The sequence below is a fragment of the Nerophis lumbriciformis genome, linkage group LG27 (assembly GCF_033978685.3).
Source record: "Nerophis lumbriciformis linkage group LG27, RoL_Nlum_v2.1, whole genome shotgun sequence".
Taxonomy (NCBI): Eukaryota; Metazoa; Chordata; class Actinopteri; order Syngnathiformes; family Syngnathidae; genus Nerophis; species Nerophis lumbriciformis.
Window position 1 is genome coordinate 34,200,395 of NC_084574.2, and position 14,681 is coordinate 34,215,075.

At 38.5% G+C, this 14,681-nt stretch overlaps 1 protein-coding gene across 3 annotated transcripts in view; it reads left to right on the top strand.

Annotated features, from left to right (window-relative positions):
- Positions 1-4,749, top strand: part of LOC133624474 (testis-expressed protein 2-like) — a 52,827-nt gene extending 48,078 nt beyond the window's left edge. For all 3 annotated transcript variants that reach the window (XM_061988050.2, XM_061988052.2, XM_061988051.2), the window contains 3 exons: positions 206-415; positions 562-682; positions 3,454-4,749. In XM_061988050.2, the coding sequence (XP_061844034.2) occupies positions 206-415; positions 562-682; positions 3,454-3,534 (412 nt within the window). In that variant the 3' untranslated portion in view covers positions 3,535-4,749. The remainder of the gene's footprint in view (positions 1-205; positions 416-561; positions 683-3,453) is intronic.
- Positions 4,750-14,681: the final 9,932 nt, after the last annotated feature.

A 14,681-nucleotide genomic window follows, 5' to 3' on the forward strand; every position in this document is an offset into this window, starting at 1 on the left:
CAGACGATTCTGGGAGATGTAGTTCATTTTAGACCCGGCCAACGCTTAAGCGCCAGATAAAACTGCACTCGCAAAGTATTCGTTTGACAGTCAAACGCCACGACATTATTGTGAAGACTTTGAAACCGCAACACCACGGTGTCTACAGTACCGTTACATCCCTAGTATATGTTGTGATTTTACTCCAATGTTTTGATAAATACAGTTTGGTTGGAGGCCACAAACCCAGCAAGATCATGCGCTTTGTCGACAAGATTGCCAAGTCCAAATACTTCCAGAAAGCCACAGAGACAGAGTTCATCAAAAAGAAGATGGAGGTGGTCTCCAATACACCACTTCTCCTTACTGTTGAAGTACAAGAACTCCAAGGAACACTTGCTGTCAATATACCGCCCCCACCAACTGACAGGATTTGGTATGTGTTTTCCTGACCTATAAGTACCGTCTTGTACTGGAAAAATACACAAACGCAGTGTAATCTAGTCTAGTCTTACTCTGTCTTCATGAAGTAAATAATAACGCTGTACAAATAACTTGTATGACATCCATTGTGTTTTTCAGGTATGGCTTTAGGAAGCCCCCTCACTTGGAACTGAAGGCACGACCTAAACTGGGAGAAAGAGAAGTCACTCTGGCTCATGTCACTGACTGGATCGAGAAAAAACTGGACCAAGAGTTTCAGGTACGGATCAGCACTATTTTAAGTTACACCAATAAATAACTTTCAGACCGACATATACAATACTCAGTGGAACCTTTAAAGTCAAATGCCCTTGAAATTGTACAATTAACTGTAACTCTAAGGTTAACCATTTCGACTATTTTGTGAACTATTTAGGCAATAATGATTGTATGACCAGTACTTACTATATGTACTGCTTTTAAAAATTGTACACTGGTTACTTTAAGTTATACCCAAGTTTGTGATTTAGGGCTATATAAATAAACATTGATTGATTGATTGATATACAGTACAGGCCAAAATTTTGGACACACCTTCTCATTTCAATGCATTTTCTTAATTTTTATGACTATTTACCTTGTTAATTGTCACTGAAGGCATCAAAACTATGACACCTGTGATGTGAAAACCATTTCTGGTGACTACCTCTTGAAGCTCATCGAGAGAATGCCAAGAGTGTGCAAAGCAGTAATCCGAGCAAAGGGTGGCTATTTTGAAGAAACTAGAATATAAAACATGTTTTCAGTTATTTCACCTTTTTTTTTATTAAGTACATAACTCCACATGTGTTCATTCATAGTCTTGATGCCTTCAGTGACAATCTACAATGTAAATAGTCATTACGTATGTCTTGGTTGTGTGCTGCTGTAGCTGTTAGCTCCTAGTAGCCTATAGCCTATCTTGTTTACCATTTGTAAATGACTTGACTGAAATACAAGAAAAGACCCAACTTGTGTGCCTATTGGAGAAATAGCCATTTTGCTTGCATTGCAAGATGCCTCCTTGTCATCCTTTCTCATAATAATAGAATAGAATAGAAAGTACTTTATTGATCTATGGGGGAAATTCAGCACCACAGTTCGCTCATAATAGACAATAAACATTTAGGTATTTTTACATGTGAATAATATAAATACAGTCTATTATACAGCATTATTCACATGTGAATAACATAAATACAGTCTATTATACAGCATTATTCCCATGTGAATAATATAAATACAGTCTATTTTACATTTAAGTACAGTCAAAAAGGAATTATTAATAACATTAATAATAATAATAGATAGATAAAGCGCTTTTCTATACACCCAAAACACTTCACAGAGAACTCAGAACCCATCATTCATTCACTCCACATCCACACATTCACACTCATGAAAAACTATTGAGCATTTGGGATGCTTTCGTGCGCTGTTACATAATTCGCACCGACGGATAATCGATTACCGTATTTTCTGGACCATAGGGCGCACCGGATTAAAAGGCACACTGCCGATGAGCGGTCTATTAAGGTATATTTTCATACAAAAGGCACACCGGATGATAAGGCGCATTAAAGGGGTCATATTTAGATTTTTTTTCTAAATGTAAAACACTTCCTTGTGGTCTACATAACATGTGATGTTGGTTCTTTGGTCAAAATGTTGCATAGATTATGTTTTACCAATCATCTTCAAGTCGCTTTCTGACCGTCGCTTCAGGATGCGCCGTTTTGTGGGCGGTCTTATTTACGTGGTTCACCTTCGACAGCGTCTTCTCCCCGTCATCTTTGTTGTAGCGGTGTAGCGTGCAAGAACGGGAGTGGAAGAAGTGTCAAAAGATGGAGCTAACTGTTTTAATGACATTCAGACTTTACTTCAATCAATAACGGAGCATCATCTCCTCATCCGTGGCTCACTAGTGTAACAACAACACCAGAAATGTGTCCCGTGAAAAACCGTCCGACCGGAACTCTCTAATAACTAAAGTTCCGTGGGTGAATAATGTAAACTCACTACAGTTGTTAGCGCTTTGATAGCGAGTTTACTGACAGATATAAGTAAAAACTTTACACTACTTTATATTAGAAATGGCAACAGCGGAAGATGAATGTCACATAAGAAGGTAGAGAAAAAGAAGAAGCTAATGACTACAATGGCGGACGCGCGCACATTTTCAGGACTTATGCAGATCCCAAATACACATCAGCAGGTATCAGAAGGTAAGAAAAGTTGTTTTTCGATAATATTGCGAAACAAAACGCCAGGTAATATGTCTAATAAGTGCCATTTTGCGGTCCTTATACACACACCATAATAATACTTGTATGTTTAATGCGGCGACAATCCATCAAGCGGTGCGGCTTCATAGCTCACCGAAGTCGTACTAAAAAACATTTTGACAGATTTTTGAGCTCCGTGTGCAATGTTCTATATTCTCAATGGAACATTTAAAGTTTGGGTGTTGATTACTGCCATCATATTGCAGTCTACACGTATCTCTTATGTATGACTGCCATCTACTGGTCACACTTATCATTACACCATGTACCAAATAAAATTGCTTCGATGTCAGTAAGCACAACCAGAATTATTCTGTACATTAGGCGCAACGAGTTATAAGGCGCACTGTCGAGTTTTGAGAAAATGAAAGGATTTTAAGTGCGCCTTATAGTTTGCAAAATACGGTAGTTTGGCACATTTGCAAACACTGCCCAGGAATCTAAGCAACCGTTTCTCGATTTCCATCTCTACTTGTATTACAATTCAGAACATTGAAAAACCAAGAGCATTGTCTGTGCAGTTAAAAAAAAAAATATTACATCAACAGTTTGACCCTAGAATTGATTATTTTCCAGTTCCGCATTTCCTGTAGTAGGAATTATTACCAGTTATGAGAAAATGGGAGGCTTATTGGCATCCTACAGCAAATTGCATCTGACACTAGAGGTTCCACAATTAAGTCTGACCATTCACTGATCACATGGCTGTTTTTCTGCTTCCCCTCAGAAAGTTTTTGTCATGCCAAACATGGACGATGTGTGGCTGACCCTCATGCATTCAGCCATGGACCAACGCACTGTGGTTTGACCGTTAGCTCGGCCCACAAGTCACCCACAGCCTTAACGCACCAGCTCGCCACAAAGAATGCCTGTTTCCCAAAATGGACGTTGGAGCCAAAGTGTGTCAATGAACAACATAAATATAGGCCAATGTAAGAGGTAATTAATTAAGGTACTCAAGAAGACACTAAAGAGAATGTATAATCTGCTGCTCTAGTCTAACCATTGTCATAACAGTACAACTCAATAGATTATGAAGGATGTAAATACAAGGGCTTGGTGTTACCTTGTGGGCGATTCATGAAGTGCATTACGTCCTGCGGTCAAAGAAGCATTTGCTAGAAACCTTAAGGCCTGCACATAACACAACTCTGCTGAGGCCGCAGAAAGCGAGAGCACGGCAGGTGTTGAGGGTTACTAATATGTACGCAGGTAAAAGCTTCGGTTGTTGATGATCAGTATTCATAACTGAATCCATGTTTGTATGGAAATGATGCTCAAAAGCACATTAGTTACAAATAATATAATTTATTATTACGTACATTCCATACACATACCAGTCCCTCCAGGAATTTTCCATGTTGCGATTAGCACAAATTCAACCAATGTCCGCGAATGATGCGTAGCTTCATCCATTATTCTAATATCCCTGCACATTTTTGAAAATCAAATTTGTCTCTGAGGGGCACTCATGCGCAAATCAGCTGTCTATCAAAACATACGTTTGTCTTTGGTACAGGTACAACAACATATAACAATAAATCAACGTTTATTGATCAAACTACAATATTTGTCAGACTCCTGCGTAGCTTACACCTACTTTCTGTTCCTGTGTCTATAGCACTAAGCCTTTAGAGTAATGTACAGTACAGGCCACAAGTTTGGACACACCTCCTCCTTCATTGTGTTTTCTTTACTTTCATGACTATTTACATTGTAGATTGTCACTGAAGGCATCAAAACTATGAATGAACACACGTGGAGTTATGTACTTAACAAAAAAGGTGAAATAACTGAAAACGTGGTTAATATTTTAGTTACTTCAAAATAGCCCTTTGCTGTGATTACTTTTTCGCACACTGTTGGCATTCTCTCGATGAGCTTCATGAGGCAGTCACCTGAAATGGTTTTCACTTCACAGGTGTGCTTGAAGCTCAATTGTGAGAATGCCAAGAGTGTGCAAAGCAGTTATCAGGGCAAAGGGTGGCTATTTTGAAGAAACTAGAACATAAAACATGTTTTCAGTTATTTCTCCTTTTTATGTTAAGTACATAACTCCACATGTGTTCATTCATAGTTTTGATGCCTTCAGTGACAATCTACAATGTAAATAGTCACGAAAATAAAGAAAACCCATTGACTGAGAAGGTGTGTCCAAACTTTTGGCCTGTGCTGTATATACAAAATATGTCATTGTTTACATGTATTAATACATTAATTTAACATTTATTTTTTTCAGGGTAAGGCAATTAAGAACAGATTCTCTTTTGAAATGCTGATGTTAAGAGGCAGCATTTACATGATGCTAATCTCTCATTACCAACAAAGGTTGCTGATATAAATGGCACTCAACAGGTCACAAAGACTCTTAACCTCAATGTGTTGGAACATTCTTTCATTTTTAAGATGAACAAACACTTTTGAGGCATAAAACATACACGGAGAATGTCTGGAACCTGTGGACAGCAGTGCAGACAGCGGCCAATAAGGAAGCCTTTGGTGGCGTTTCTGTCTGTATTTATAAATAATTATTACTATCAATAAATATAAATAATTAAAACAGTAATTTGACAACGAGCTCTGAGTATGTGCTTTTACTACCACATAGTGTCTACTTATAAGCTTGTGTAGTGTAAAACATCAATACAGTACCGTATTTAGTTTTCACATTTTTATTGAAATCCTTAAGTTTACAAGGAACACTTGAAACATTGATGACAAATTCATTCAATTGCAGGGTGATTCAATATTTCTGAAATTGAATAAGCCTGCATCACAACTTTTGTTTCTGAAAAAGCTGCTGAAAATGTAGCTATTTTAGACCGCAATAATCACAAAAGAAGCCAGACAAATCCTGGAGGGACTGACATTACAGTGCAGGCCAAAAGTTTGGACACACCTTCTCATTCAATGCGTGTTCTTTATTTTCATGACTATTTACATTGTAGATTGTCACTGAAGGCATCAAAACTATGAATGAACACGTGGAGTTATGTACTTTACAGAAAAATGTGAAATAACTATTTCTTCAAAATAGCCACCCTTTGCTCTGATTAATTTTTCGCACACTCTTGGCATTCTCTCGATGAGCTTCAAGAGGTAGTCACCTGAAATGGTTTTCTCGTCACAGGTGTCATAGTTTTGATGCCTTCAGTGACAATCTACAAGGTAAATAGTCTTGAAAATAGAGAAAACGCATTAAAATAAAAAGGCGTGTCCAAACTTTTGACCTGTTCTGTACGTAAACACACTAAGTGCAATGATAGAAGTGCTGCAATGACTAATGAATGAAATGTATAAAGCAATCATAAACAACTGTTGAGAACTGATGAATGGGATGTATGTTTGGATGGTTCAGGTTATTGAATGTATCGTATGAACAATTTCTGCCTATTTCCAGTTTAATATGGGTATGCAAATTGCTGCACAAAGTGATGAATGAGATTTTTCCTTTTAATATTCTTGCGGTAAACACATAAACAACATGCAACTGTAATTCTTCCCCCAAACATGCTTGCAATGAACAGTAATGGCCTTTACTTGATTTGAACAAAGATCGAACGCCAATACGATGATGAACCTTTAGATGTTGCTAATGTATACTTTTCCATATTTGTATGATGCCAAGGTACGTAAGGCAAAGCCTCGCTTACAAAGGATTATATTTTGGAACGGTCATACTTCTAATGGTAACAAGCCAAAGACTTCGAACTTGTCTGGGTATAAACAAACCAAAGTCCTGAATGGGCGATCCCAAGGGGCCACTCTTGTCTCCACGGTACACGTTCATGATAATGTGATGTGCTAATTACAATCTACTGCTACAATGTTCCATTGTTTACAGGAATAATACAACCTTTTGGGAAGGATTCTAATGTGCTGGAACACAATAGATCTTTTGATTTGATTGTGTTTCCCAATAAGCCTTAGCATATTGTTAAGTGTTTTTTACAGCTTGTATTTTTGTCTACTTTGGAATAGATCGAGGACTTTTTCGGGCAAATGAAGATCGCGTCATGATTCATATAAATTGTCTTATGTCAATTATTACTTGCGTCAAAAATGTGCAATTTTAAGGCCAAAGTAAGTGATTGTGTATCTGCCTTATTTGTGGTCAAAATAAAGCTAAAATCAATGAATGTGTTTCCTTGAAGCAAGTCTTCATTTACACAACTTGTTGTCCTCTTTTCAGAAATAAGATACAAGATTTTAAGAAAAAGGGGTACTTAGATCAGGCCTGGGCAATTATTTTGACTCGAGGGGGCAAATTTAGAGAAAAAAATGTGTCTGGGGGCCGGTATATCTATCTACCGGTATGTATATGCATTTGCATATGTATATGTATATGTACATGAAAAAGACGTTGCTCCAAAACCGGTATGTTCCTTTCAGCATTAATGGTGTTAGCTCAAGGGTTGCCATACAGGTGGTAATCTTCTTCCTTGAGCCATATTTGGATGGGGTGAGTATATTTAGTTTATTTATTTATTTAGAAAACATTGATGTAAATGTGCTAAAAAATTAAAATCAGTGTACTTTTTTTATTTTCATCAGTTGGACTTTTGATGTAGCATTTGTAGAGATTATTTTTCTTATTCATTGCCTTCATTATGCCCTTAGTGCGCCACGCATTTTGCACTTTTGTATCGTTTTTTATATTCTTTTCTCGTATCATTGTATTAACGCTAATAGTTATTTTATTGATAAAAGCATCATAGGCCTCTTCCAAAGTTATTCCACCTTTTGTGCCTGAGGTTTTCCGATAATTGATTTAAGTATCTTTATGATGATACTCTTACTTTCGTTTTGGAAGTAAGTTTACTATGTTGATCCGCAGACTTTATTTCAAGATCGATGAAGAGAATCATAGGAAAGTGATCAGAAATGTCTGACAGTATTACACCTGAATCATAGCCAGCATTTAGTACATTATTGTCAATGATGGATTTGGAGGTTTCTGTCTCTCTGGTACTGTTGGATTTAATATGTGTATTTGTTATGTGTATATGTATTTATGGCGGACTTACCTGGGACTTTAAGATGGGCGGGGCTACCACTGACAGGTGACCATGTCGGTAGCTTTAAAAATGGCGTCATTGTTTCGTTTGTAAAAACAGCGTGCTTCGTCACCAGCATACCCCACTGGTAAGATCATTTTGTTATGTCCGCTTTGCTTTGTTAGATCAGCTGAATTATTGTTTAAATTCCATGCTTGCCTGCTTCCTTGCTTTTCTGTTTGTTGTATGCCCGCTGCGTCCGCAGCGCTTGTTGTGCGGCGGACTTGCTGCGTCACAACCAGGGCAAACACTCACTGTTTAGTAGTGATGGGTTGATGAGGCGTCATGAAGCGTTTCAACACATTGCAAAACTGTATTGATACTGTGTCGATACTGTGTCACTAAATACTGACATCTGCTGGACATTAAAAATCCCTACAGGCAACCTATGGACCGACTCAACTGACACTGATTTTATGACCTAGTACAGTGGTTCTCAAATGGGGGTACGTGTACCCCTGGGGGTACTTGAAGGTATGCCAAGAGGTACGTGAGATTTTTTTTAAATATTCTAGAAATAGCAACAATTCAAAAATCCTTTTATAAATATATTTATTGAATAATACTTCAACAAAATATGAATGTAAGTTCATAAACTCAGTGAAGCACAAGCTCAGGTTTGTCACTAAAATGTCTGTCAAAAAGAACTGTGAAAAGAAATGCAACAATGCAATATTCAGTGTTGACAGCTAGATTGTTTGTGGACATGTTCCATAAATATTGATGTTAAAGATTTTTTTTTTTTGTGAAGAAATGTTTTAGAATTAAGTTCATGAATCCAGATGGAGCTCTAATACAATCCCCAAAGAGGGCACTTTAAGTTGATGATTACTTCTATGTGTAGAAATCTTTATTTATAATTGAATCACTTGTTTATTTTTCAACAAGTTTTTAGTTATTTTTATATCTTTTTTTCCAAATAGTTCAAGAAAGACCACTACAAATGAGCAATATTTTGCACTGTTATACAATTTAATAAATCAGAAACTGATGACATAGTGCTGTATTTTACTTCTTTATCTTTTTTTTTTTTCAACCAAAAATGCTTTGCTCTGATTAGGGGGTACTTGAATTAAAAAACTTCCTGGTTTGGCTGATGGGATTTGTAGTTCTTTTATGTAGTTCTGCTCATATGTGTAATGTGTGCCTCAAACAGAGCGCCGGTGTTTTATGTCTTTTTAATATGATTGTCCATGAACCATAGAGACATTTTAAATAATTCTAATCACATTTAAAACATTAAATGACATAAATTAATGGTGATAATACAATGTAATGCTAAAATTAATACATTAGGATAAAATCACAGTGATTGATAATATGTCATATCATGGTTGACAACATTATGGTTCAGTTGATGAATTCATGTCTATTATTTACATTATGATGATTCAAGATAGATACATTGTTTTATGTTCATGTTTACTTGTAGGTTATTACCTGCTGCTGCTGCATGCTGCTTCAACTAAATAAAACAAGCAAAGAGTGCTGTGCGAGTAATTCCTTTCATGCTGAGTGACGACCCCTATTCAGAGGGCCAATACGGAAAAAACTGAACAGGTACTGTCTATGTTATTATTGTAAGGGAAAACGACGAAGAATAACAACGATTCGGGAAAAAAGAAGTAATTTTTCATGTCATTATTTTTAGCTAAATTAATGTTTAAATCACCAAGAATAAAACAATTATGATTGAATATATCAACCAATTTGGCCAAAAAACAATTTGGGTCAGAATCTAGAGGTCGATATATTATAACTATGATTATATTTTTCTTATTTTCGACATATATTTCTATAAATAAAGCATCTGATAAACCATCAATATATAGGTCATCACAGATGATCACAGAGTATTTTGAGTCTACATACAGTACAGGCCAAAAGTTTGGACACACCTTCTCATTCAATGTGTTTTCTTTATTTTCATGACTTTTTACATTGTAGATTGTCACTGAAGGCATCAAAACTATGAATGAACACATGTGGAGTTATGTACTTAACAAAAAAAAGGTGAAATAACTGAAAACGGGTTATATTCTAGTTTCTTCAAAATAGCCACCCTTTGCTCTGATTACTGCTTTGCACACTCTTAGCTTGAAGCTCATGGAGAGAATGCCAAGAGTGTGCAAAGCAGTCATCAGAGTCCAAGTCCTGGACGTCGCTGCTGTTTGTGCAAGGGACGTCCATGAACTGGCCACTGCGGGAGCCGCGTGCGGGCGCCTGATGGCTGCCCGTGCATCAGGCCAGCTGGAAGACGCGGAGGCGACGATGATGGAGACAGACGCTGGCAATGCCGTGGGACGGCCCGCCAGAGGCGAGGAAACTGGCGACGCTGTGGGAAAGCCTGCCGGAGACGAAGAAGCTAGCGACGCCGTCTGTCGGCTTTAGAGGAGCCAGATCAGCAGGCGGCTGGGCCGTCGGCGTGGGAGGAGCCAGAGGAGCAGGCGGCTGGGCCGTCGGTGTGAGAGGAGCCACAGGAGCAGGCGGCTGGGCTGTTGGTGTGGGAGGAGCCACAGGAGCAGGCGGCTGGGCTGTCGGCGTGGGAGGGGCCACAGGAGCAGGCGGCTGGGCTGTCGGCGTGGGAGGAGTCAGAGGAGCAGGCGGCTGGGCTGTTGGCGTGGAAGGAGCCACAGGAGCAGGCGGCTGGGCTGTCTGTGTGGGAGGAGCCAGAGCACGTGTCTGCAGCCCCACCGGGGTTCCTGGTGGCGTCTGCAGGCCGACTACCAAACAGGATTGTTCCTCAATCTCCAGCTCCCTCAGCACCCTCTGGTACCAGTCATCCATCCAGGCTGCGCTGTACTTCTCTGGAGGGTCCGCTGTGCGTTGCGGCGCTAGAGCAGGAAGTGGAACCGAAACCAACAGCGCCCCTGTTGGTGGAGAGGCAGGCAGCAACCTTGGTGGAAGGAGCTCTGCTTTCCCCACTGCCACACCACCAGCAACAAGCAAACAGTGTACAGGGTTACAGAACAGGAACGCTGATGGGTCGCCACAAGGCGCCCTGTAAAAGATGGGAAAAAGGTATGCGCTGGGGGAGGATGAGTAATAAAAAAATACAATCTAGACTGGGCTCCTAAGGGGGCCCAGTCTGGAGTGGGGAAAAAACCTCCATAGCAAAGCACATATACATATTACAACATCTCGAGACTTGCAACAGAGGGGAGGGAGTGGGGGCTACGGTGGCAGGCTGCAGCTCTTCAGGCGCTGCCCAGCCATCCATCACCACTAAGGGATTCGCATCAAGGGCGTTGGATGGGGGTGGGGTATGTGTTTTTGGTATATTTTGGTGGATGCGTGTGTGTGTGTGTGTGTGTGTGTGTGTGTTAACCTGCCGCGTGTCTCTATTCCGCGTATGACAGAATTTCGGGAAAACCGGGAATTTTTCCAGTTCAAAAAACAACTTAATTTTTTGTCCTGATTAAGAGGAATGTTATGACGGTGGAACGGTTAAAGTGGGTTGGAAAATGTAGAAGGAGTCGGCAGCAAAAAGGATGGAAATAAGGCTTAGGAAAACCAGGAATTCTGGAAAATCCTGGAATTTTTTTGAAGTTGGAAAAAAGGTATTTTAAACTGTCAGAATGGTGGAATGTGTTGAAGGGGGACTGGTATGAATCGGTAGAAAAATGTGGAAATGGTGGAAGTTTGAAAAATGGCCAATTCATTTTGAATGGGAAAAATGTCCCGGAAAACCTGGAAATCTGGGAATTTTTGGAAATTGTCAAGGCAAAGCCCGCGATTCCTGAATAGGCTGAACAGTTAGAAGCTGGAACGGTTTGAATCGCGCCAAAATCTGGAAAAGAAGAAGAAAAAGAATAAATAGATGAATTTTAGTGTAGAAAACCATATGTGTGACTGCTTTGGAGCATTCACACTATTACAGGATGTTATTAATGTAATTTGCAGAAAATACCAGGCTGACAACCGCTCTGTATACAATAGAGCAGTGTTTTTCAACCACTGTGCCGCGGCACATTAGTGTACCGTGAGATATTGTTTGGTGTGTCGTGGTAAATTATGCAATTTCACCTAATTGGTTGGAATTTTTTATTTTTATTTTTTAATTATAATCCGCAAACAATGTGCCGTTGTAGAGTGTCTGTGCTGTCTGGAGATCAGCAGAGTAACCATGTAATACTCTTCCCTGCCAGTAGTTGGCAGCAGGTTTGTAATTTTCTTGTCTCAAAGTAGGTGCTTTGTAAGCTCCGGAGCCCCTAAATGGACATGGGGGGGAAAAAATTTATAACTTTTTATTTTATTTTATTTTATTTTTTAGACGTATCTTGTGTGCACGAGAAACTTTTTATAAAGTTATAAAAAAATGTTTTAAAAATGTATAATTTAAAAAAAAAATTTTTTAGACATGTATCTCATGCGCAAGAGAGTTTATTTTGCGCACAAGATACATGTCTAAAAAAATATATATTTTTTTTTAAGACGTATCTTGTGCGCACGAGAAACTTTTTATAAAGTTATAAAAAAAAAAATTTAAATGTATAATTTTTTATTTTTTTTTAGACATGTATCTCGTGCGCAAGAGAGTTTCTTTTGTGCACGAGATACATGTCTAAAAAAAATATACTGTATATAATTTTTTTTTTTTTTTCTTTTTAAGACATGTATCTCGAGAAAGTTTCTCGTGCGCACGAGATACATGTCTAAGAAAATTAATAAATAAAACAATTATAAACATTTAAAAAAAAAAAAAATTGTATAACTTTATAAAAGTTTCTCGTGCAGTTGAGAACGTTTCTCGTGTGCACGAGATACATGTCTAAAAAAGTGTAACCTATTTTTATGGGCTTTCCTCTTGGTGATGTTAAGTTCCTGTTATATACTGTATGACAGCGTATAACAGGAACTTAACATCACCAAGAGGAAAGCCCATATATAAACCCTCGGTTACAAAAGTAAAAATTTAAAAAAAAAATAGAAAAAATATTATTTCCCCTATGTCCCTTTAGGGGCTCCGTAGTAAGCCTACTTTGAGACAAGATAATTAATGATGGTTATGGTTTGCTGTCATATCGAACAATTGCGTCCGGTATTTGATGAGAACGACTTTTTATTGTCGCTATAGGCTTTTTTTCAACATTTTCTGCTGGTGGTGTCTGTCATGTATTGGTCACTCGGGTCACAGGATAATACCGGAACCATTGTAAGGGGAACTTAAGGGCGGGGGACACAGAATGTGATGACATGTGTTGTGTGTTGGACACCTGGAAGTGGACAAATTAAGCGCGGGAATAAAAGACAGAAAAAGACAATAGACTTTCTTTTGGTGTATATTAAGCTTAGATTGCTAATAAGTGAACTGATAATGGACAAGCTTGGCACACAACAATGGCGACGAGGATGGGACAGTGTCTCCCTGGATTTTTTCAATGAAAAAAATGTGCCTTGGCTCAAAAAAGGTTGAAAAACACTGCAATAGAGAAGCGTGTGAATACAAGTACAACACGTCATGTACGGATGCTCAAAAACATTTACTCGGGTAGGAATGTCGCATGTTGCACCAACAACATTTTTGACAATCAAAGCATGATCGTAATAATCCACATTTTTTTATCATTGACATCGCTAATAAAAAAAAAAGAAATACAATTTGAAAATGAATTTTACCTTTGCAACCTCATTATACTAATGGTTAAGGTTTATATTCATAAATGTAAGTTTCTCAATACCCGGCCTGTTTTTTGTGCTTTAAAAAAAGAATAAAGTTGATTTGATTTGATTTGATTTAGAACTCTACTTTAAAACACCCTCTACCTCTAACAACCAAAAAGCTGTGAAAACTATGATGCTGTGCTCTAAATTTGGATTATTTACGGAAATTGCGGCTTTACATTTTGTTACGTATGCACAGGACTGTCTCAGAAAATTAGAATATTGTGATAAAGTTCTTAATTTTCTGTAATGCAATTTAAAAAAAAGTCATACATTCTGGATTAATTACACATCAACTGAAATATTGCAAGCCTTTTATTATTTTAATATTGCTGATTATGGCATACAGCTTAAGAAAACTCAAAAATCCTATCTCAAAAAATTTGAATATTTGCTCAGACCAAGTAAAAAAAAAAAAGATGTATAACAGCAAAACAAAATCAAACATTTGAAAATGTCAATTAATGCACTCAGTACTTGGTTGGGCATCCTTTTGCACGGATGACTGCATCAATGCGGCGTGGCATGGAGGCAATCAGCCTGTGGCATTGCTGAGGTGTTATGGATGCCCAGGATGCTTCAATAGCGGCCTTTAGCTCATTTGCATTATTGGGTCTGGTGTCTTTCAGCTTCTTCTTCACAATACCCCACAAATTCTCTATGGGGTTCAGGTCAGGGGAGTTGGCAGGCCAATCGAGGACAGTTATGCCACGGTCAGAGGTTTTAGAACACTACATGCTTCCATCTGTTGAAAAGCTCTATGGAGATGATGATTTAATTTTCCAGCATGATCTGGCACCTGCCCACAGTGCCAAAACCACCAGTAACTGGTGTACTGACCGTGGCATTACTGCCCTCGATTGGCCTGCCAACTCCCCTGACCTGAACCCCATAGAGAATTTGTGGGGTATTGTGAAGAAGAAGCTGAAAGACACCAGACCCAATAATGCAAATGAGCTAAAGATCGCTATTGAAGCATCCTGGGCATCCATAACACGCCGCATTGATGCAGTAATCCGTGCAAAAGGATTCCCAACAAGTACTGAGTGCATTAGTTGACATTTTCAAATGTTTGATTTTGTTTTGCTGTTATAAATCTTTTTTTTTTTTTTTTACTTGGTCTGAGGAAATATTCAAATTTTTTGAGTTTTCTCAAGCTGTATGGCATAATCATCCATCCATCCATCCATCTTCTTCCGCTTCTCCGAGGTCGGGTCGCGGGGGCAGCAGCTTA